Raw genomic sequence first — 21,645 nt, 5'->3', positions numbered from 1 at the left:
GTAAGTGAAAATCAGAGGAACCACAGAAAAGAAAAGTGAAAGTTTAAATCCACTTTGATTAATTAAAATTCAGGTAGAGTCTGATATCTCATATTTTTAGGTCCTAAAATACCATAACTGGTGAACAGTCAGGGCTGGCAAGGTGAGTAAGTATGTAGTAGTAGTTACAAAGGAGATTGAGGCTTTTGTTGCTTTCTTGGGCTGTGTGAATGATCTATCAGGCTAATTATCCAGGAAGGAGCTAGGTCCCATTTAGTAGCTTCTGCAAGTATCCACACTGTGATACATACAGTATGCTACATACATACATACATGTATGTACGTGTGTGTATATACACACACACACAGGTGTGGAAATATTTATTCTTACCTGTTCAGGAATAGCTGTTGCAAGATATGTGAGATCTGGTGCAAAACTGCTTTTTAAGGTGGGAAAAATCAGTTTGTTAGGTGAATTCACAAAGGGAAATTCCCTGTTAATGACTCCGAAAGGCAGACATGGACTCAAAATTGTCCAATTATGCATTAGATCTTAGGCCCACCATCAAAGAACATTTACACCGAGTCAGGAAAAATGGCTTAATGGAAGAAGTGCAGAATGTGTGCGTTGTGTTACATTATTAAGCTTGCATATGCTTTGGAAGGAGCAAGGGGAAGTGCTTGGGGCTTAATGGAGGACCAGCAGCAGGAGGAAAAGAGGCAACAAGTGTGTGCTTATATTGTATGTGTTTGCATTTTTTTAAAAAAGGTTTGCTGGGTCAGATCAAAGCCCATGTAGTCAGGTAAATGCCTCTGGAAAGAGGAGAGTTAAGAACTCAATAATACCCTTCCACTTATGCTATAAAATAATTAATATTTGAAGCAGTATATAGCCATTGAAAGCCTTGTCTTGCATGAATTTAGTTACTCAAAATCAAGGTTAATTTATTTAGCAATCCAAGTAGCAACCATTACTATAAATCACCATATGCTGTATTTCCTGTTTTTACAATTCACATTTAAATGAAATCAGAATACTTTTGCATTCTCTTTTTGGTCTCTTCTGATTTATGCTAATATTCATAGTTCTAAAATCATGTACATTTTAGTATTTTTGTGAGCTAGAAGTTTCAAAGAGTGTCAGTCCATGTTCACCTTCAAGTTAAGCAATAGCTGAGTGTGTTTAATGCCATTGGCAGTTTTACGTCCTATACGTCTGAGCTTGTATTAGTCTCCATTTGTCAATTTGCAAATCAAAAAAGTGATGGTATGAAGGAAGATGGTAAAAATGAAAATACAATACAGGGGCATGCCTGTATACAGAAACAAATACATCTGGCTACAGCAGTTACACAGCATTGTGGTCATACATCTTCATTCAGAAGCCTTTTTTGCAGAACTGCAGTTATAGTGGCATGGCAGCCTGGTGGCAGAGCAACAGATTTTCACGCAGAGGCCCTTCTGAGTGTGGTTGCACATTTGGTGGCATCATGCTAGGCCAGCAGTACAGTAGCCCTTCTGAAAAGTCTTCCGGGAGGGATATGTAAAGGAAGATCAATAATAAACAATCATACACAAACACCAGGACATTAGAAGCTGCCTAGAAAGGCTTTAAACTTCTTTGATGGGAGGGAGGAAAGATTGATTAGAAATAGCAATAATGCCTTGGTTTCATGTTGAAATTAAATGCTGAATTTGAGCACAGATGCAGGTAGGTGAAGTCAAGAAAGCACCCCCACCCCCCCCAAAAATAATTCACCCATCTTTTCTTTTATGATACAAAGTTGAACAAAGGACAACTGGGCATCAAGTTATATGTGGCCTGGTTTTGGTTTCATGAAAACTACCAGTAGGTGGAGCCTGCTGCTGGTGGATTAAAACAGACTCCCAAAAAGACTGTACTCCTTCTGGTTTCAGATTATAATACCAGTAATGAGATACTAATAAGCAGGGGTTTGGTGCCTCTGTAATTGGATCTAAAAAGGGAAGTACATATTGGTATGGGGAGTGAAAGCAATCCGAAACACAATTGAAACACCAGAAATTGGGCTGGAAGGAATGCCTTCACAAGCATGCCCTGATGGAGGTACTGTGTACGTAGGGATTTATGCAGGGTTTTATTTCCTTTCAAAATAAATTAAGTTTTAATTTATTTTAAATCATGTAATATTTATTTATGTACTCCCTTCCATTCCCCAGCAGCCCTTAAGTTTTCTTATGAGCGTTTGTTTAGAAGTCAGTCTCATGGTCTTCAGTGGGACTGACTCCAATAAATGTGCACTGAATTGCAGCAAAAATTTTCTCTGGTTACTTTTGTAGCAATGAATAGTTTTCACAGTTGTTGAAATGCAGTGAGCTTGTATTTTTCATTTGTTTAATTGTGCTACATCTAATAGATGCTAGTAACGTGAACCAGGGAGAGAGACAAATCTCTCAGAGGCATTTTTAAATGAATATTACTCTATATAAGATCAGGACGGATCAACCTGGAGAAGATTTGCCTGTCTAGTTGCTATGAGTTGACACTGACTTGATGGCATATAATAAATCAATCAAAGATCAAATTATTCTAGAAGGTGTGTTACTGCTGCTACAATAGTACTGTATTGAAATTAGACTTTATTGCTAATATATTACAGAAAAAACATAATGGTTGGCTACTGACTTTGGTAGAATTTGCTGATTTACACCACAGTCCAATTTTAAACAAAATACCCTATTTCTCCTTGGCAGGAGTTTTATTTTTCTGCTTTAACTCCACGTGTAAAGAACACTGCTGTTTTTTTTTTTGTTTGTTTGTTTGTTTCAGATATCCTAATCTTGAAGCTTTTGCTATAGATGTCAGGCTTGTGTTTGACAACTGTGAAACATTTAATGAAGATGATTCTGACATTGGTCGGGCTGGCCACAACATGAGAAAACATTTTGAAAAAAAATGGACAGAGATTTTCAAAGTGAGCTGAAGTGATCACAGTCCAGCATGTTTTCTTTTCTTAAATGAGGACAAATAAGACCAGCAATGTGAAGTGTATTTACATTAAAGTACAAGGCACATGCATAACTAATGACTGTTTTATTTTTCCTTAAGGTATCACGGGGAGTAGTGCTAATTCTTAAGGTTTCACTCCTACAGCAACCATGGCCCTTGGTTCTTGGTTTGTGTGTTTTATCAAACTATTTTAGGTAGAACAGGGAAGCACACCCAAAGAATTTAAACATAAGGGGTGTAATAGTGCAATAGCAATTTAAAATATATCAAAACGCACTGAATATTCAACCACCAGAGCTCTAGTTGGGGAAAAAAGTTGTATTTCCCCTTTCAATAAATATCTATTTTTCATTTTTTTTACTTTGTAGTTTATTTTTAGTAAACGTATTTAATTTTATGAATTATTTATGATTAAATAGCATCCAGACTCTTCGTTTTCTGTGAAAAGGAAGAATTAAAAAAAAAATTGCTTTAAATGTTGAAAATACAACAAGGAATGTTTTAAAATTAAAAAAAAAACAAAACAAAGCCAAGTAAAACTGTTTACACTGATGTGCTGTAAAAGCACGAAAAAATTAAACTTTACTGTAGAGTTACAAGTACATTTATATATATGTTGCTGCATCACTTGTGTAGTTAAATTGTATTTCAAAACAGTGAAGAAAAAAATGAAACATATGTATATACTGTTCATTATTGTTTATATTAAGTCTTGTTTTAAATATGTATGATGTGTACATATTGTTTGCAGACATTATTGTTTATGCCTTAGAAAGGACTGTAGCATTTTATTTTAGTTTTAAGGTAATTACAGCTATATGGCTTGTACAGTAAGTATCCTCTACCAACACTGTGGAGTCTCCTTAATCTTTGTAGTGCCTGCCTTTAAAACAGGGTGTAGGGGATATTAGTTTTCCATTTTTCTATTTTGTTATATAATTTCAAGCCACCAGGGCCTCAAATTCGAGTATAATCATTTGTATCCATGTGGAATAAAAATGTGACAATTTCTTACGCACACAGTATTTTTTCATAAAAACATTTCCCTCCATTTGCCTTGCCACAGAAACAACAAAAAAGAAAAAAAGAAAACAAAAAAAATTTGTAACCACTGTGTTTTACCTACTGTGTGTTGTGGTGGCCTGTTGGAGGCAGATAGATCAGATTTTTTTTTTTGTACCTATGTAAGAGTACTTGAAGTTTCATTTAAAACAAAATGTTGTGGAAAAGGTAGCATTCTTTTTTTTTTAGGAGTGTTATTTTTCACTAGTATGTGTGGCACGGATACAATAAAAGACTGTTTTGCAAACCAGTTTTTTTCTCAGTTATTTTAATTCTATGTTATTCAGACCCATTTAAAAAAAAAACTGTCTTTATTAGCAACATTGTTTTTTTTCTTACAATTATAAGGGAAAGTGTACTATATGGAACATTTGAGGGCAAAACTCACCATTCTGGGGAGAGAACATTCTGGGGAATATTGGGGGTTTCCCTTTTTCTTTTGGAATAGGCCAGAAGAAAATAGAACATCCTGGTGTTTTCTGGAACATTCTGTCACCAGCATGCTGCATATCTGCTTCTGTAAAAGATATGGGGAGAATCAGAGCCATAGCTTATGACCAGGTTGCTTTGGATGTACTTCCGTCCAGTCTGGGGTTAAACCAGAATCTGTTGGTCATTTCCAGAATGTCAGCTTTAAAACTGCCAAATGGAAGCTACCTGGAGCTGCATGAATGTTATGAGAGAACTAACCCAAACAATCCTTAAGTGAGATCATAATATATGATCTATTATATCTAATCCCTTGCCAACTCCTACTTTTTTTCCCCTGGTATAATAGAATTTTCCTGAAATTCTCATTGGTGACAATAGGAGGGAAATTATCTACATAAGTTCCAGCCTGGCATAGTTGAGGGACAGATCTCTTGTGCCTGGTGGGAGAACCGTAGGGCTTTAGATTCAGAAGACTCAGGCCCACCAGTACTCTTCCTCAAGCATGTCTTGTTTCAGGAAGACAACCGTAACTGATGTCTCACATCTGTGGAAGTACACCAGCACCAGATCCTAATTTCTATTTAGCAACCTCTAACCTTGTGCTACTATTTCAGACACATCATACTTTTATATTTATTTGATTTATACTCTGTCTTTCTGGTCTGGCAAACACTCAAGGAGACTAACAAAATTGAAAAAAACAAAACGTTGTTTAATATACTGTATATATATTTCTAAGGGGCAAGAGGGACAACTTCCAAAAGAATACATTTCATACCCTGGAAACAACACAGGGGGACCTCTCCCTTGTGATAGCGGGATCTCTGTCAGTGGGAGCATCTTGAAAAGGACCCCCTTTATACATTGTGTAAGCCAGGCATGTCCATAACAGAAAAAGTGGTCCTTATGTTGTTCAGGATTTGAAAGGCCAGTATCAATACTTTGAATGGCAACCAGTTCAGATCTTTCAGTACTGGCTGATATGATCCCTGTACCTTGCACCTTAGCAGCCCAACTGCTACATTTTGCAACCAATTGGAAAATACAGACACTTTTCAGAGAAAGCCTTCCTAAGGGCTGCTGAGATTTTCTTACAGTGTTTTGACAGGCTTGGCCACTTTCTATGCAAACCAGATGCAATCCCCTGGCCCCCACTGCTGTAATCAGACTTGCTTAAAGTGCAGATCACCTGTGTCTACTCAGAATTAAAACTCACTGCATAGTGGTATTTCACAGCTGTAGTACTAATATCAAAGAATTTGACTTTACAGGGACAAGTGTTTATAGTTGCGGTTCCCAACTATGCACCTCAGCTTCTGAGGGAAACAGCAATACTTGATGTCTGTTGGACACTGCACAGACTAGGGGTACCGTGAAGAAATTACTGAGTCTCTAAGGGCATCGTAAACCAAGAAAGTTTGAAAATCTCTAGTTTATACCATGAAGAAGATGTGGTACACAGCACTTCCACTGGAATTCAATTTCATTCTGATACCAGATTTTTAATGCTTTTGTCACGAGGCCTGTGAGAATTTCAGATGTGTGCCATTTGGACTGCGTTATTTCTAGGCTGCATCACATGTGACTAAGAACTAGGCAGTTGCTTTTAGTAAACTATTCTGTGTTATCCACATTTGAAACTGCTATTTTATCTCTAGTTTCTAAAGGCTGAAAGGAGGATTTGTTCTACTTGCCTTATCCATATTATGGCTAAAGTCGTTAACAAGAACTGTAGTGAAAAACTTCAAGTTGGTGGACAGAAAGAAAGTATAATCTTACTTTCTCAGTGTAACATTTATTTTTCTCTAACAGGATATAGAACGGAGGAAGGGCCCAACTAAGAATTTATTAGCAGTCATAAAACAAATTGGGGTCAGAGTGGTACACAGGCAATAAATGTTCAAAGGTTGCCAAACAGTATGACTCGTCTGTAGACCTCTAACATTCCAGTACAACTTAACAGTGAAATACACAGATAATACATAAGAATTTAAGCCACCGAGACTCATTTTGATTGCAGTGGCATAGAAATATGTTAAATAAATAAATAAATTCCCATTTGTAGTGACAAAAAGCTCCAGTTCTATCCAAAATACATACATAGCATGCAAACTATTTTTAGATCTCTAAAAAAACCCCATAAATATAAATTTAAATTTAGCAAATAAACAATATAACATGTAACTATATCAACTTTAATTCAACAGGTAACATTTATGACAGACTACTTGGTTAAAGACCATGCATGCCATCAAAGGAGTTCTAATTCAAAAGAAGTATTTGCACGACAGACTAAATCACACACATTTAAAGAACTTGTTTATCATGAGGACTCAGAACCTGGGATAATACGCAATTCATATCCAAGATTACTCCCAGTCTGTCCATGGTGGTGGCTCCAAGCCAAATTAGGACATTAGAGTTTTATTTTTTGTTCTCAACTGTAAAAAGGAAAAAAGGCAAGAAGTGGAACCCTATGGTGAAAGATATGCAGTTCGAAATAGCTGTTTCCTGTTTACTTCAGTTGTCTGGTGCTGGATTAACAGGTACTTATCAGCTGATCCAGAATGATTAGGCATTTGATGCGTGTATGCTCAAAGAGGTAGGGTCTCACAGATGTTTTATTAAACCATCTTCTGACCTACAGGGCATCAAGTGGATTGCCACCTCTACATCTAACTTAGCACTTCGGTTATGCTAGAGCGTTACTGCTCAGGGCAACATTCAACATTCTGCTCCCTGGCCGAAAGACAAAGGCCGTATCCCAAACATACCACCCAAACGTGCATATAACATCAACAACAAAATTGCAGGCATTCTTGAATCTGCTTAAGTTAATTTAATACAGGTAGTCCTTGACTTATGACCAGTTGGTCAGCGATTGAAATTATGAACATGGTGAAAAAATTGACTTATGACTGGTGCCCAGAGTTACAGCCAATGCAGCACCCCTGCAGTCACATGATTGATATTTGCATGCTTGGCAGCCCACCCACATTTACAACTGTAGGTGAGCTTCAATTCCCCCCACCCACCTATCTCCTCCCCATCTCTGCCTTTTTGGCTGCCCTGCACCCTGCCTTGTGGGATGGCAAGCAGCCCCAGAACTGTGCAGCTCTGGGGCTGCTTGCCACACTGCAGCTCAGGGGGTTCTTGGTGTGCTGCAGCTCTGGGGCTGCAAGAAGCCCCTGAGCTGCAGTGTGAAGCCACAGCCGCCCCTGGAAGCCTCAACTGCCCCAACCCACCCCAACAGCATGGCACCAAGCCACAGCAGCCAGGAAGCCCCACCAAGCGCCAGCGAGAGCCAGCAAGCCAGAGTGCCTGGGAAGCCCCAGCAAGCATTCATTCGCCCAGCTGCCTTCTCTTCCAGTTCCCTGTACCAACCTTTCACCTTTTGCGCCCAGCTGCCATGACCAAAGCAGAAGCACCTTGCTGCCTTTGCTGTCTCCTTTTTGGACCTGCAGCCACCATGCTACCCCAGGAGCTCCAACTTCTCCGGTGAACACTTCCTACACGTGGTTCCCCAGCCCAGCAGTGTGGTGCAAATAAGAATGCCAACCAATGGGGAAGGCCAGAAGCAGTTTTACCCAATGGGAAAGCACCAGGGGTTGGCTCAGGGAGCCACATGTAGGAAGTTCATGTGACCTCTTGCTTTACGACCGCATCACTTAGTGATAGAAATTCCAGTCCCAATTGTGGTAGTAAGTCGAGGACGATTTGTATGTCTCTGAGTGTGTGTTTTATAAAATAAAATTTAAAAATGAAACCTGGCTCATGTAAAGCAACAAAATCACCTTGAAGATACAATATACTTCTATTAGGCATGCAAACAACAAAACAGTGTACACCAATCTCCCAGCAAAGCATTGGCAGGTTGTTGAGCAGCCCTGAGCAAAAACAGAACCACAGCTTATATACTGTTGGTGTACTACATTTCAAAGACAAGTCAAAGACAAAGCAAAAGGCAAACACAGTGTTCATTACAGCATGACATTGGAATGTTTTTTGACAAACCTATCTGGGCGACATTATTTATCCCTTCCTACTAGGTCAGCATGGCAGCTATGCTATCTTTAAGATATGGCCAGTGCTTATCAACCACTGGCTTACTTGGCCATTGGTCCTTGTTTGCTTCTTCCCTCTGTTGCCAAGCAGGGTCAATTCAGCTCGCTGCGAATGTTTTCTTACAAGGGCACGTGAAGACGTCCCCATGGAGGGAGGGGCATGGCATAGGTTTGATAGTGAATGCAGCTCATGGGTATGTGGGGATGTACTTTTTACCACCACAAAGGCCCCAAATTAAGCATAACAACAACTGAGGTAGGCTGAGCTCCTCCTTTAGAATAACTAGGGAGGCCTCTCCTGCCTAGGCCATCCTGTGTTCGATTCCAGCATGCTGTCCAGGGTCTAGGGCTGGACTTTCATTAAAAAGTTAAGCTGCTACTGTCACGTTGGCTATTTATTTATTTATTTTTTCAACTGCATGAAGGAAATTGTAAAATTAAGCATCATAATGAGAATGTAAAGGTAATGAGCCTGAACCTAAATAATAAGTTTCTTATTCATGTGATCATGTGATCAACCTGCTGCCAAAACGTTAGCTCCCTTCCAGTATATGGTATCCTATGCTATCTCAACATCCCAGGTGTCACTCTTGCCACCCTGGTTTTTGCAGACATGCACATTTTTAGTGGGGATGTCTAAAAAAGGAATGTCAAGGTGCATACAGTGAAATACACTGTACTACTGTAATACTTAAATTGAGAGCCATTTTGGTGTAGTGGTTAAAGACACTAGGCTGGAAACTAGCAGGCAGTCAGTTCCTGCCCTGCCTTATGTATGAAGCCAGCCGAGTGATTTTGGGCCAGTCACTCCCTCGTAGCCCTAGGAAGGAGGCAGGGCAAAGTGTTGCCAAGAAAACAGCACGGACTTATCCATGTAGTCACCAGGAGTCAAGACTGACTCGAAGGCACATGCACGTGTATGCACACACATAAGCACACAAATGCTTTAAAGACAATTACCTCCAGAGATGCCAACTCCATTTGAGAAATAGTGAGGGAAGCAAGCTCAGCCGGAGTGCAGACAGTGAATTGGCCAGTTTTTGAATGCCTAATGGGCTGCAGGCAAGGAATGAATGAATGAATATTTTCATTACGGTCGCTGACCAGAATTGCAAACAAAAGCACATTAAAAATAAAAATAAAGTAAAAATAAAACAAGATAAAATATTACAACTGGTGGTGGGTTCATCACTGGATAATCAAAGTCTGCCTAATTTTACAGGCAGTATAAAAAAACTTAGCTACATTCAAGGAAACTGAATCATACTGATCTGGTACCAAAAACCGTACATAAAAAAGATCAGAATTTCCAGGGTGTTTTACCAGGTAACAAGTTATAAGGCGGGTCCTTGAGTCCTTATAGAGGGAACAGTGTAACAGCACGAGAGCTGTAGTTTTCAACAGCCCCTTGTCCGCATGGGCACAGCCTCGGCTCAAAGGGGACTTTTTTGTATCGGCCCTCCAAAACTGCTGTGAGGGGAGCGTTGATGTGTGCTGAAGTTAGTACTCTTCGGAATTTGGAAACAGAGGTGTGGTGTAAGTACCTTTCTGGTTTGTAAAAAGGGGCTTGACTGCTCAGAAAAACATTATTGGATAGAACAGACTGGTCCCAGGCAAGGACCATTATGTACGCAGCCCCTCGCTCTTAACCAAGGAGAAGGGCATTTATAACCTCTTTTGGAGTGGGTGGCTATAATAAATCTAATAAATGATGATAATGATTTCTACTTTTTTAAAAAATGGGTACTTATTAGCTGGAATTTGGTTTTCCAATTTCATACCATGGAACTTTACATACATATACATTGGTATATTTTTATGTTCATCAGCTACATCTAATGTTCCTCAGGTTATTATTTTAAAGTTGGCTAAATCATATTGGCTGTGCTCACACCATGTGTTAACAAGGGCTACCTGCAAAGCCAAAACATACCACATTATTACTCAAAACATAAAGTGCTTGGTTTTGGCTTACCTAGTTTAGTTTATAAATCATAGTTTATGGTTCTGAACCTTGTCTGAATATAACCATTAGCTTCTATGTTTACCATTCTATTTTAATTATGCAATTTTAAAGCAATGAATAGAAGCACTAAAGACTGGATGAGATGCTAAAAATTTGATATTTACATAACTTCTTGTCATTCTGACTGAGCACAAGTTTGTAATGCTTACCCAATCTGGGGACTGGACAAAACAAATAAGCAAGCAAGCTTATTGTTTTGCATTTTGTGTAATTAATTCTGTCCTACATTGTAAGAATAGTGCAACAATTAATGAAAACTTAAAACATTTGGAGACTTACTAAAGAAAACCAATGATGGGATTGAAAGGCAAATTGCAATGAAATGTTGTTATTTAGTATGAGCACTATGGAAGGAATGTTTTTCAAATATTTTCTATATGCAACAGAATGCAATCCAGATATACTGAGAACATTAAACTGCCTTAGCCAATATCATTAATCTGGTTTCATGTAATTACCATCACTTGATATTTACATAACTTCTTGTAATTCTGACTGAGCACAAGTTTGTAATGCTTACCCAATCTGGGGACTGAAATTTGATGATCTGATTGATGGTGAATCAGTGAAAGTTCGCTTTAAAGTGTGGCCACATACATCTCACCAACATATCAAGAATGGGCAGGGGCAAAAATTCGAGCCCCAATTTTGCATTCTTTGGAGTTTTAGGTTGTTTTACAGGATAAGTGCTTTAAGCCCTGCAGTTGCATAACCCACTTATTTCACTCCTAGCATTCTTGAAAACCTGTCTGAAAATGGGCCCTTGCCTCACTTACTTTTCAATACAGGCCTTGACATGTTACACAAAATCTTGTGTGACCTTCAAACCAACAGAAGTTGCACTTTTATTTTATAGAATGTAAAATTAATGTTTTTTGTCTTAGAATGTATCTATTACAATAGAATTTAATATAATTCTTTTATTTTTGTATATATTGAAAATCTCAGAAATTAACTGATTAGGTATGTGCAAAATCTATCTTTCTGGGAATAGAACATTCAATTTCTCCAGCTTTTCCAGGAGTTGTCTAGAGGTTTTCCATAAGTTAATAGTAGATTAATAATAGGAATAGTAGGGTTTATACACTTTTTTTTTTAATTTGTAATTAGAAATATGCAAATTTCATTGATTCAAAAATGGAATATTATGCTTCCCTTCTGACCATTCCAAACCTCCTCCCAGATCATCCTGTTTTAGGGGTGATTTGGTGATTTCTAGAAGCAAATCTTCTAAAGTTGAAGCACTGCAAGGTATTCAGGACTGGGGATGGTCTAGCCCTGAAACAGGTGTGTTTCAGTAGAAATGCATGTCTGGAACAGCTTGAAGGGCTTCAGTTCAGAAGATTTACTTCCAGAAATCACTGAACAATGCCCAGAACACCTGATTTAACATGGAATTGGGGGAAACTCTGAATGTTCTGAAGGGCATTATTTTGATACACAATTTTATATTCTATATATACACAATTTTATATTTTATATATATATATATATGCTTCACATAATGTATAACCATACCTGTAACAGTGCACTCTATTTTATTTCTAAAGGGTTAACTTGCTTTTGTTTTGTAAAGAGCATTGGTTTCTTCCCCCCCTTATCTCTTTGCTGAATGCCCGATTGTCTTCGAATAAGCAATTAGCCGAGTAAAAGCTCAATGTTGTACCAAGCTTTTTGCAACAGTTGTGAGGCCCTACATTCTAGAGAAAGATAAGAAGAATCTGGTATGCCATTCCCTTGGTAACCAGAAGAAAAAATTACATTTAAGTTTACCTTCCTAAGAACCACCTTTCACTTGCTCAGACCGTCCCAAAAATCCCTTGTATGGGTATGAGGGGATGTACTATCTGATTACAGATTTAAATGTCTATAAAGCCTCTGATGTTTGTTTTGTGAGGTGTGATTCCATCAACATCTTTTGTTAATGTGTTGATTGGGGTCACCCAGCTGTGTCTTGATCAAAATACATCTGCTATTCATCAGAAGTCTCATCTCAAGTCTTCTTATTGGCATTTTATTGAAACTTGGGAAATAAAAGTGCCATACAGTTCCATTCCCAAATTAACTTTTTCAGAGGCCTAGTTGCACTTGGGTGGCTGTTGGTGGTGCAATGTGAGAGTTGGAATATTAATTTATATGGTCTAGGCATGTTCTACTATTGCCACATTTGGGGTAGAAATCCACAGGACTATTAACGCAGTTTTAGAGACATTGTTGTGGGTCAGGGATGCATATGTTCTTCATAGCTATATTCTCTGTATTTGGAATCTTTCAAGATACCAAGAATTGGTGATTGTTTGTGAATGGAAGATGACCCAAATGAATTATTATTAACATTTGCAGTTATTGGTTGACAGTATATTTTTTATATAAACATCTGAATTAAACTTTTTTCAAGAAAGAGTAAAGAAGAGGACATTTAAGAAATTTGTTCAAATTCGTTGGAATTTAGTACTTGGCTTATGCAAGGGGCTGGAAGTCAAGGGATTCCATCTAAGCTCACAGCTGTAATGTAGCCTATATAGACATAAAGCTTGACCAAACCTTAATTTTTATTTACCTTTGAGATTTTTTCTTACTGTTTTTCAAATATTCTTTGGAATGACAAGTTTTTATCACATTCACTGGGTGAATCTCCTTCTCCTTACCGAAAGAAGTTTCAAATATGAGTTTAAGGATTTAGAAAAATTTTACTTTTTGGAATAAACAGCAAAAAGGTATTTAGAGTGTTGATTTTGGAAAATTAAAAACTGACTAAGGGTCCAGATGGATTTGAAATAAGGCTTTGAACTTAATTATACGAATCCTTCCCATGGGAAATTGCTGTTGTTTAGATTCAGTAGGGGGGGGAAAACATGATAGAATGGGACTTTGAAGGTTGGACACTAGAGGGAGCTAGAAAAAACTAAGATTCCAATGGACTCAGAAGTTAATTCTAAGATTGTCTGTCATCATAAGTAGATGGTGTGTAAATGATGTTACAGAAGAGGAACACGCTCTATCAGACAAGGCTGAAATTGATTTGAATGTGGAATTAAAAATGTCAAGTTACAAGAATGTTATGGAAAAAGATAATATACTGGATATACAAATGAAACTGGTTGGTGTGTTGATAATTAAAAGGGACATACAAATAACAAACCAGAAGAGTGATTTGGATAACTTTTCTATACTGGATTTACAAAAGAGGCCTGTTAAAGTTTTGAAGGATTTTCTGAGAAGAGATAAAGAAAAAATGAAAAGAAATCAAGTTCCAGGACATTATTTGAAGGGATTAAAAACCAAGATTGTTAAAAGTACAGGGAAGGAATATAAAGTTGATTTATTTAATCAAGGTTAAAATAGATATGTAGTTATCTGTGGTAACCTTTAATGGACTTTTGCTGACCAGGAATGAATGACGAGGTTTTAAGATTTTGTTTATAATTAAGAGATGAGATATGGAAAGAAGAGAGCATTTGTTGTATCTTAAGAAATGGTGATAATTTACTAAAATTGTCTATACTTGTGATGAAGGGGGAAGTTACTTCTTTATATATTTTCCCCCTTTTTCCCCCTTCTTTTCTTTTTCTTTTTCTTTCTCTTTCTATTCTTTTTTCTTTTCTTTTCTGCACTTTCTAATTTTTCTTTTTACTTCTATATTTTCTTAGTTTGTATAGTTTTTATCTTTTCAATTGTAATCTTTAATAAAATTATTATTAAAAAAAAAAGGGAAATCAACAGTTTTACCATCAATCAAATTAAAGCCTTTAAATATTTGGACATTTTCTTCTAAGTATCAGTGACCTGAAACCATCAGTAAAGGAAGTCACTACCAGGGTCCATAAACTCTCAAATACAATTTTGTCTTTTGTTTACTGCAATGGCAATAACTACCTTCCAGTTGCTACAAACATTTTAGAACCACTTGTTATACAGCGAACAGATTTGTTATCATTGTGATTTAAGCAGAATTTGCAGGACTAGAAGTATGTTTAAGATGTATCATGACATGGGGGCATGTGAAGTTCATTTACAGTTCAACCCTATACTTGTCTTCTCAGAAGACTGCCCTGCTGAGTTCAATAGCACTTATTCCCAGGTAAATGGGTATAAATCTTCAAGTACGCAATTGCGATGAATGAGACATAAAACAACAGAGGGAAGACAAGAAGGAGCAGCAGCAGCATTTACTAAGCCAAAGTAGTACGATTTATACCCATTTACCTGGGAATAAGTGCCATTGGACTCAACAGGGCATTCTTCTGAGAAGACATGTATAGGGTTGAACTGTAAAATACAATGCGTACAGCATACCACTGTGTGAGGAATCCTATTCTAAAAGAACCAGGCAAGTTCACAAAAATACTAATAGACTTAACTATAAATAACAATACCATAATAACTGCTAGTCTTCAAGGCGCCCTAAAACTTTAGTTATTTTTGATGACACTTACAAATTCACTTGGCATTCAGTACGTTTTTAAAATATACTTGTCCAAGGGACACTCTAATTATCTGCAAAGCATAGAACAATTTTTTTTCACATTAACAAAACTTTTAATTCCAGTTGCCAGAGGGGATACTTACATATCACTGGTCATTAGGCAAATAGCTATTGTACATTTATTAGTTTGGATCTTAACACATGTCTATGAATGTGTCTTACTCAGATTTCCTCCACTGAAGGAAGAGGTGTGTAGATTTTCATTAATTCCCTCTCTCCTCCACACAGACTCACTCACACACACAAACACACATAGACTGTAAATTTTACAGGATCAAGGAGGATATGTTTTTCCACCAGTGGAAGCATTTTATCTGTGAACAGAATTCCATTGAAAGAACATTCCTAAGAAGAAGCATCAGTTTGGATCTAAGCCATTGCCATTGTTTTGAGACAGGAAAAACAACAAAAAATATATTTGAAATCTTACTGAATTTAAATTTAAATTTAAGCTTCCCTCCCTCCCACCCCCCATTCTGTAGTCATCCAATGAAGGTGAATAGTATGAGATCCAGGGCAGATAAAAGGAAGCACTTCATACAGCACATAGTTAAACTATGGAGTTTCCTACCATGTGATGGCCATCGATATAGGTATTTTTAAATTATGTCTGATTCACCACTATGAGAGACAGGATGTTTCCTTAGGAACTCCTTCAGGCTGATTTAGTAAAAGGGAGTAGTCACTTATCAATTTTAAGGATGACAAGTTAACCAAGTTACATTAAATCTAAGAGATCTTTATCCCATCAAATTTAAAAAATGCAAGTTCTGATTGGGACTTAGATTTGAATAAATATTTAAAATATTTACCTTAGTGATTACTCTCTGAGTATCAGTATTTAGGTTCAACCTCTTAAGGTTATTATTAACAACCAGAGGGCTATTGCAGCAGTGCTATTTATTAAAGTAGTAGGCAAATTACATTCTATCTACTGCATGTGCCTAGTAACAGCTAGTGCATATTACAAGCCCTATTTTCTACCACACACCTGACACACGTAGATATGATTGACCCCCCCCCCCCAAAAAAAACCTTCTAGAGAACATGACTTTGCCTTCCTGTGTATCTCAGGAATACTTACAGTCATTTGGATTTGGCAACCTAATGGATCAGGTTAACAAGACAAATACTTTTTATATTGCAATCATTAAAGCACAAACTTGAAATTTAGATGGGAGGCTGTTCAAACTCTGCCAGCTGAAAATCTTGAAAGTGAACTTCGTCCAACACGCCTTTAAGCCCCAGTGAGTTTAAAGGGATTCAGCGCAAGGTAAGCCTGGAAAAGACCGTGCGTTCTTTAATTCGGGCACATTTATTGGACTATTACGGCTCCCAGCCCTCTATCTTATTCCCATTTCGTCTTAAATCTAGTTTCCGCCCACGTCAAGCCTCAATGTACAGGGACAGGGTTGGGGGAGCCGCGAAGAGAAAATCGGAACGGAGTTTCCAGACTTTGTCTAGCTGTCGCGATGTCACGTCCCTGCTCTCACGAACACGCCCCCTTTTTTGCTTCCGCGTTCTGAAGAGACGGTCACGTGAGCACAGGTTCGACTGGTTTACTGTACAGTACTTCCATTTTTCCCCTCCGGCTAGAAGAGATGGGCACGGCCACGTGACCTTGTTTTGTTTCTGCTGGATCGGGTGTCCTCGCGCCGTACGCCTCTCTCAGCCGCTCACTTCCTCGCGCACCGGACGGGCGAGCCCCGAAGCGACCGCGCGGCCGTAGGCAGAGGTAGGAATAGGGCTGAGGGAGGGTTCTCGTCCCCCCCCATATTGGAGGGGTGGGGTAGGGTGGGATGGGACTCTTGGGAGCATTGGGACCGCTTCGGGGCCGTTAGAAAGAGAGCGCCCCCCGGTGGTGGGTGGAGCCTTCTTGCCTACCCAGCGGGCTGGGTCGGATTTTTTTCCCCCCTCTTCTGGAAAGAGGAAATGCGGGTTAATGTTAGTCTCAGTCTTAAGGCTTTGAAAGGGTCCGACCGCTGGTTTGAAAATGTTCGTTTCAAAGCACGTGTCTCGAATATGAAGGAGACCGATTTAGGTGTCAGGGGCTACAGAAAGTGATTCTGACATTGCAGGTGACTCTGGGGCTGGGTGCTGCTCTGCCTCTGTTTTAGATAAAGCAAAATCCAAATAGCTGTTTCCAATGTGCCTGATTATAATATACCTACAGTGACCATATTTTCTTGGAGAAATAAAGGACAAACCTGAAAAAGGGGCAAATCCGAAAGAGGTTCATAAGGATTAAAAAAATTGTTTATGTCTATAACTTTGCCTTACAAAGGAAAATTCAAGAGCAAAACCAAGAAAATAAATGATTAAATTAAATAAAACTAAAGGACAGCTTTTTGAAATAAAGGGTTGCCCGTTATAATATAAATAATTGTATTACATTTATTATCATTTATATTATTATTAATATAAATAAATTTATAGTCATTATAAATTATTTTTGATTTTGCTTTTCACCCTTACTATGATTAATGCTAGTGGCAAAGCATTCTTTGGGAGGACCAATATTTTTATAATGATAAATCAGCTTTCTTAGCAGAAAGTTCAGTGAAGTGGAATATAATCTAGAAATTATTAATCATTTTGACTTTTGGTCTTTGTTTACTTCAGGTAACTTTATATCACCAAATGGTTAAATTAATTTGCACTTTGGCAGACCACAAAGATGATGTCAACTATTGTGCCTTCTCCTCTTCCTATTTGGCTACATGTTCCTTGGACAAAACAGTCCGTTTGTATTCGTTAAACAATTTTAATGAGGTTCCTTACTCACCATTGAAAGGCCACACTTACGCTGTCCATTGCTGCTGCTTCTCTCCTTTGGGACATATTTTGGCTTCATGTTCTACAGATGGCAACACAATTTTGTGGAATACTCAAGATGGATTGAAACTGGCAGTGTTGGAGCATCCCTGTAGAAGCCCTCTAAGAACTTGTCGATTTTCCCCTGATTCTAAGTGTTTGGTTTCAGGAGCTGCTGATGGAAGTGTAAATCTTTGGAATGTTCAGACACTGAAATTGTATCGGTGAGTATATCAAATCTGAGGCAATTAGAAACGTCTTTTTCAGAATTATTAAGTGCATCTTTATTTGTACCTGATGCTTACTATAATGGAAGAAGCTGCATTCCCATTTCCAGTCCAATAGCTGTGTTGGTCATATGAACCAGAACTCTGGGGAGTTGTAGGCCCAGTAAGTCTTGAGGGTACCACTTGGGGAAGGCTGATTACTACTATATGAGACAGTCTGAAGATGGATAGGACTGCTTCTATAAAAGTCATGGCAAACTTGATCCTTGGACTTCATTGGATTGAAGAGAATTCTTGAATTTCAAGTACTGCCTGAAACTTCTGTTGCTGTTGTTTTTCCAAAATGACAAGTCCTTCTGTATCATTTTTAAAACCACTGTATCAAGTTTGAGACAATACAGTTTTAAGTAAGCATAATTATGATTTTAGGCACAAGCCCTCTAGATAAGAATGATCAACTTTCTTGTACTGTATTCACATTAATCAGTCAACTCACTTGGACATAATGCTAAACTGTGGCTTATGATAATGCTCCACCCCTCTTTTCCTTTGGTACAATGCAGTATCCTGTTCTGAAGTTTTTGTTTCCATGAAAATTAACAGCTGCTTGCTCCATTTTCTGAATCCAGGCATATTGCGGTTAATCTTAGAATAAATAAATTACAAACTAAGCTAATGATTCTTGCTTATTCCAAGTAATTATTAAGATTTAGCACAGTTTAGAATATTTAATATAAAATGTAGCAAAAATTGCTACTGAAAAAAGAAGGAATATAAGTAGTTCCCTAAATCTCACTGAGGCCTTTAAATATAGCCCTGGCCTCTGGCAAGGGATTAATAATAGAACTTGATATATTAGAGTTGCACAAATTATAATGTTATAGTACACTCGTAGGCAGTTTCGATATTGCTCTGTTTGTCACATCAAAGATTACTTTGAAATGTTTTCCTTTTAGATTTAATTTGTGATTATTTTTTTTCAAACATGTAACAGGGATTTAATTACCAAATTCCTTTATTCTTGCTTTTTAGATCTGGTACTGTTAAAGATGGGTCTTTGGTAGCTAGTGCATTTGCTCCTAATGGACGCTTCTTTGTGACGGGATCATCATGTGGAGATCTAACTATCTGGGATGACAAAATGAAGTGTTTATATAATGAGAAAGCTCATGATCTTGGTGTTACCTGCTGCGACTTTTCTTCAAGGCCACATTCTGGTTAGCTAATTTGCTATTTAAATAAACCCTTTTAATATTTTTTTCAGCTCCAGTCTTAAATTTTAATTGTATCCTTGTCCTTAGTATCCATAACTGATGAATATGGACTCCTTTTGAAGTTTCTCTTAAATCCATCTTTAACACCAGTTTTTTTTCCTTAAGTAATATTTCCTGGCTAGTCATCTGTCTCTTTTGCAGTACATATGGCAAGTAAGACTGCTATCTTAAAGATACTGGGGGTAAGCCCTATTGATCACAGTAGGACTTAATTCTTGGTATATACCAATTGGGACTGGAATTTAGGTTGCTAAAGTGATGCGGTTCTTAAGCAAATCATCATGTGACCAGACCTGATTTTACTACCATTTTTGCAACAGTTGTTAAGCTAATCACTGGTCATTAAGTGAATCACGCAGTTGTTTAATGAATCACACAATTCCCCATTGATTTTGCTTGCCGGAAGCTGGCTAGGAAGGTCGCAAATGGTGATCATGTGACCCTGGGACACTTCAACCATCATAAGTTATGGTCGTAAGTCCCCCTTGTTCAGTGCTGTCATAACTTTGAACAGTTGCTGAATGAGTGGTCATAACCTGAGGACTACCTGTGGAAAGAGACTGCTTAATTTGATGGGAAAAAATGCAGCTATAACTCATTAGATATAACAGCCAGCCTAGGAAATATTTCATTATACATCATATCACATTTTTCTTAGGAAAGGTTGGACAGGCAGAGATATCATTTTGGGAGGAGCAAATTCTTTTTATCATGGAAAATCTGTCTTGGTTCCTTCCAACAAGGAGGAGAAGACTATATAATCAAGAAAAATTGGTGATTCTCAAGAAACTGATTGATAGATTACAGAGGACAAAACAAAATGCAAATCCATTCATGCACTAATTAATCTTGAACACAGATTGTACTCCCTTTCTTGGTATTGTTTCTTGAATAAACTGTGTTTTTAGGTATCAGTGTAATGTCATTTAAACATAATCTAACACAGGTTGATCAGAACTTTTATCTACAGTAATTCTTTTATGATCTATAATTAACTGATGATATACATTTCCTCCATAGCACTTGCCTGTGGCACCCACATACCCACCCAGGCTCTGTAGTGCCTGTCTGTGGCATCTCCCTACCCCCCTGCCACTGTCCCCCACCTGCACCTCTTACCCACCAGCCTGCTTCCCTGGAACTCTCATCTCTTCCCACTTAATGACCTGCATGCTCCTGCAATTATGATGGCAACTGGAGCTGCCGGGATTGCTGTCACTTAAGTGATGTGGTCATGTGACATCACGCGTTACGACTGCATTGCTTAGCAATGGAAATTCTGGTCCCAATTGCTGTCGTAACCCGAGGACTGCCTGTATAAGAGTATCTTAATTGTTTTAGTACAGATCCCTGATTTATAATGTCTGCCATGGCTACATATTGGTAGAACTTCAGCTTCTTTTAATACTGGCATTGTGTTGCTTTTTTTCAGTCTGCTTTGCTTTGCTTTACGATCAAGATGGATTTTTTTCCCTATGATTTTGACATTTGCCCTTTTTCTTCCCTTTTGGCAAAATTACTGAAAGTTGTTATTTTTTCAATCCCACCAGCTACATCCATATTTCTACTTTCTCTGTAATTATTTACTTATCGGCTTCTTACAAGCAAAGCCTGTTATATAAATGTTTTTTCCCTTTTGTATTAGATTTTTTAGTTCACTTGTAAAATCCTGCTCAAATGATTCCCTAACCTCTGCAGCAGCTTAGGTAGATAAAACAGAGTGAGAAGAAATCAATTCTGCCATTTCATTTATGGATGAACAGGGTTGAGTACAATTAAATAGAGCAGTGTAGTACAATGATTAAAGAGACTCAGATTCAAGTCCACCATTAACAATGGAGACCCACTGGGTGACTTTGGGCCAGTTGTTCTCTCTTTCTTTTGTGGAGATAAACTGAAGGGAAATTCTGATGTAAAACCCCATGAGCTCTTGGAGGAAAAGTGTGATATAAATCTAACAATTTTTAAAAAACAAAATAAATAACCTAAACATTCATGCACACACGTTCATACATAGATAGGCAAATGTGTTTTACTGGACATTTTCCCCTAAAGATGTGATCATTTTTTTTCTGTATTGTAAGTATGGCTTACTCCAGCTTTATTAGTTTATGATCTACTATAGTATCCTCTTGCTGAATAGCTGTGGTTCTCCAAGTCTTCCTAATTTGTGGTAGTGCTCAACTCAGTTGGTCTTTTGGTTTCAAATTCCAGTACTGCAGAAAAATTGTCAGCATGCATATATCAAATGAAGTCCTTCTAAAATAAGTATGATATTTTAAGTTATCATGG

At 37.8% G+C, this 21,645-nt stretch overlaps 2 protein-coding genes and 1 long non-coding RNA gene across 30 annotated transcripts in view; 2 read left to right on the top strand and 1 right to left on the bottom strand.

The window, feature by feature from the left end:
- Positions 1-4,280, top strand: part of BAZ2B (bromodomain adjacent to zinc finger domain 2B) — a 214,393-nt gene extending 210,113 nt beyond the window's left edge. For all 22 annotated transcript variants that reach the window (XM_088146609.1, XM_088146600.1, XM_088146596.1 and 19 more), the window contains one exon: positions 2,789-4,280. In XM_088146609.1, the coding sequence (XP_088002735.1) occupies positions 2,789-2,942 (154 nt within the window). In that variant the 3' untranslated portion in view covers positions 2,943-4,280. The remainder of the gene's footprint in view (positions 1-2,788) is intronic.
- LOC107326857 (uncharacterized) lies at positions 5-16,475 on the bottom strand. The gene is made up of 4 exons (XR_003084112.2): positions 16,123-16,475; positions 9,487-9,582; positions 4,419-4,547; positions 5-1,506 (listed from the first exon to the last, which is right to left on the bottom strand). It is a non-coding gene; the product is annotated as an uncharacterized LOC107326857 (long non-coding RNA).
- Positions 16,476-16,591: 116 nt separating this feature from the next.
- The window catches only part of WDSUB1 (WD repeat, sterile alpha motif and U-box domain containing 1), a 33,731-nt gene continuing 28,677 nt past the window's right edge, over positions 16,592-21,645 (top strand). For 5 of the 7 annotated variants that reach the window (XR_015797248.1, XM_088146623.1, XM_088146624.1 and 2 more), the window contains exons 1-3: positions 16,592-16,773; positions 17,661-18,076; positions 19,112-19,296. Coding sequence is in view for 6 of the 7 variants with exons in the window: in XM_088146623.1 (XP_088002749.1) it covers positions 17,679-18,076; positions 19,112-19,296 (583 nt within the window). In the remaining variant the exon portion in view is untranslated. The remainder of the gene's footprint in view (positions 16,774-17,660; positions 18,077-19,111; positions 19,297-21,645) is intronic. The other 2 variants (XM_088146626.1, XM_088146628.1) reach the window with 2 other exon arrangements.

The sequence above is a fragment of the Python bivittatus genome, unplaced genomic scaffold (genome assembly GCF_059951505.1).
Source record: "Python bivittatus isolate LINGU-HERP-01145 unplaced genomic scaffold, Pbiv_v1 ctg000480_np1212, whole genome shotgun sequence".
NCBI classification, from domain to species: Eukaryota; Metazoa; Chordata; class Lepidosauria; order Squamata; family Pythonidae; genus Python; species Python bivittatus.
The sequence above is the reverse complement of the archived record's forward strand: the minus strand, read 5'-3'. Positions and strand labels throughout refer to the sequence as shown.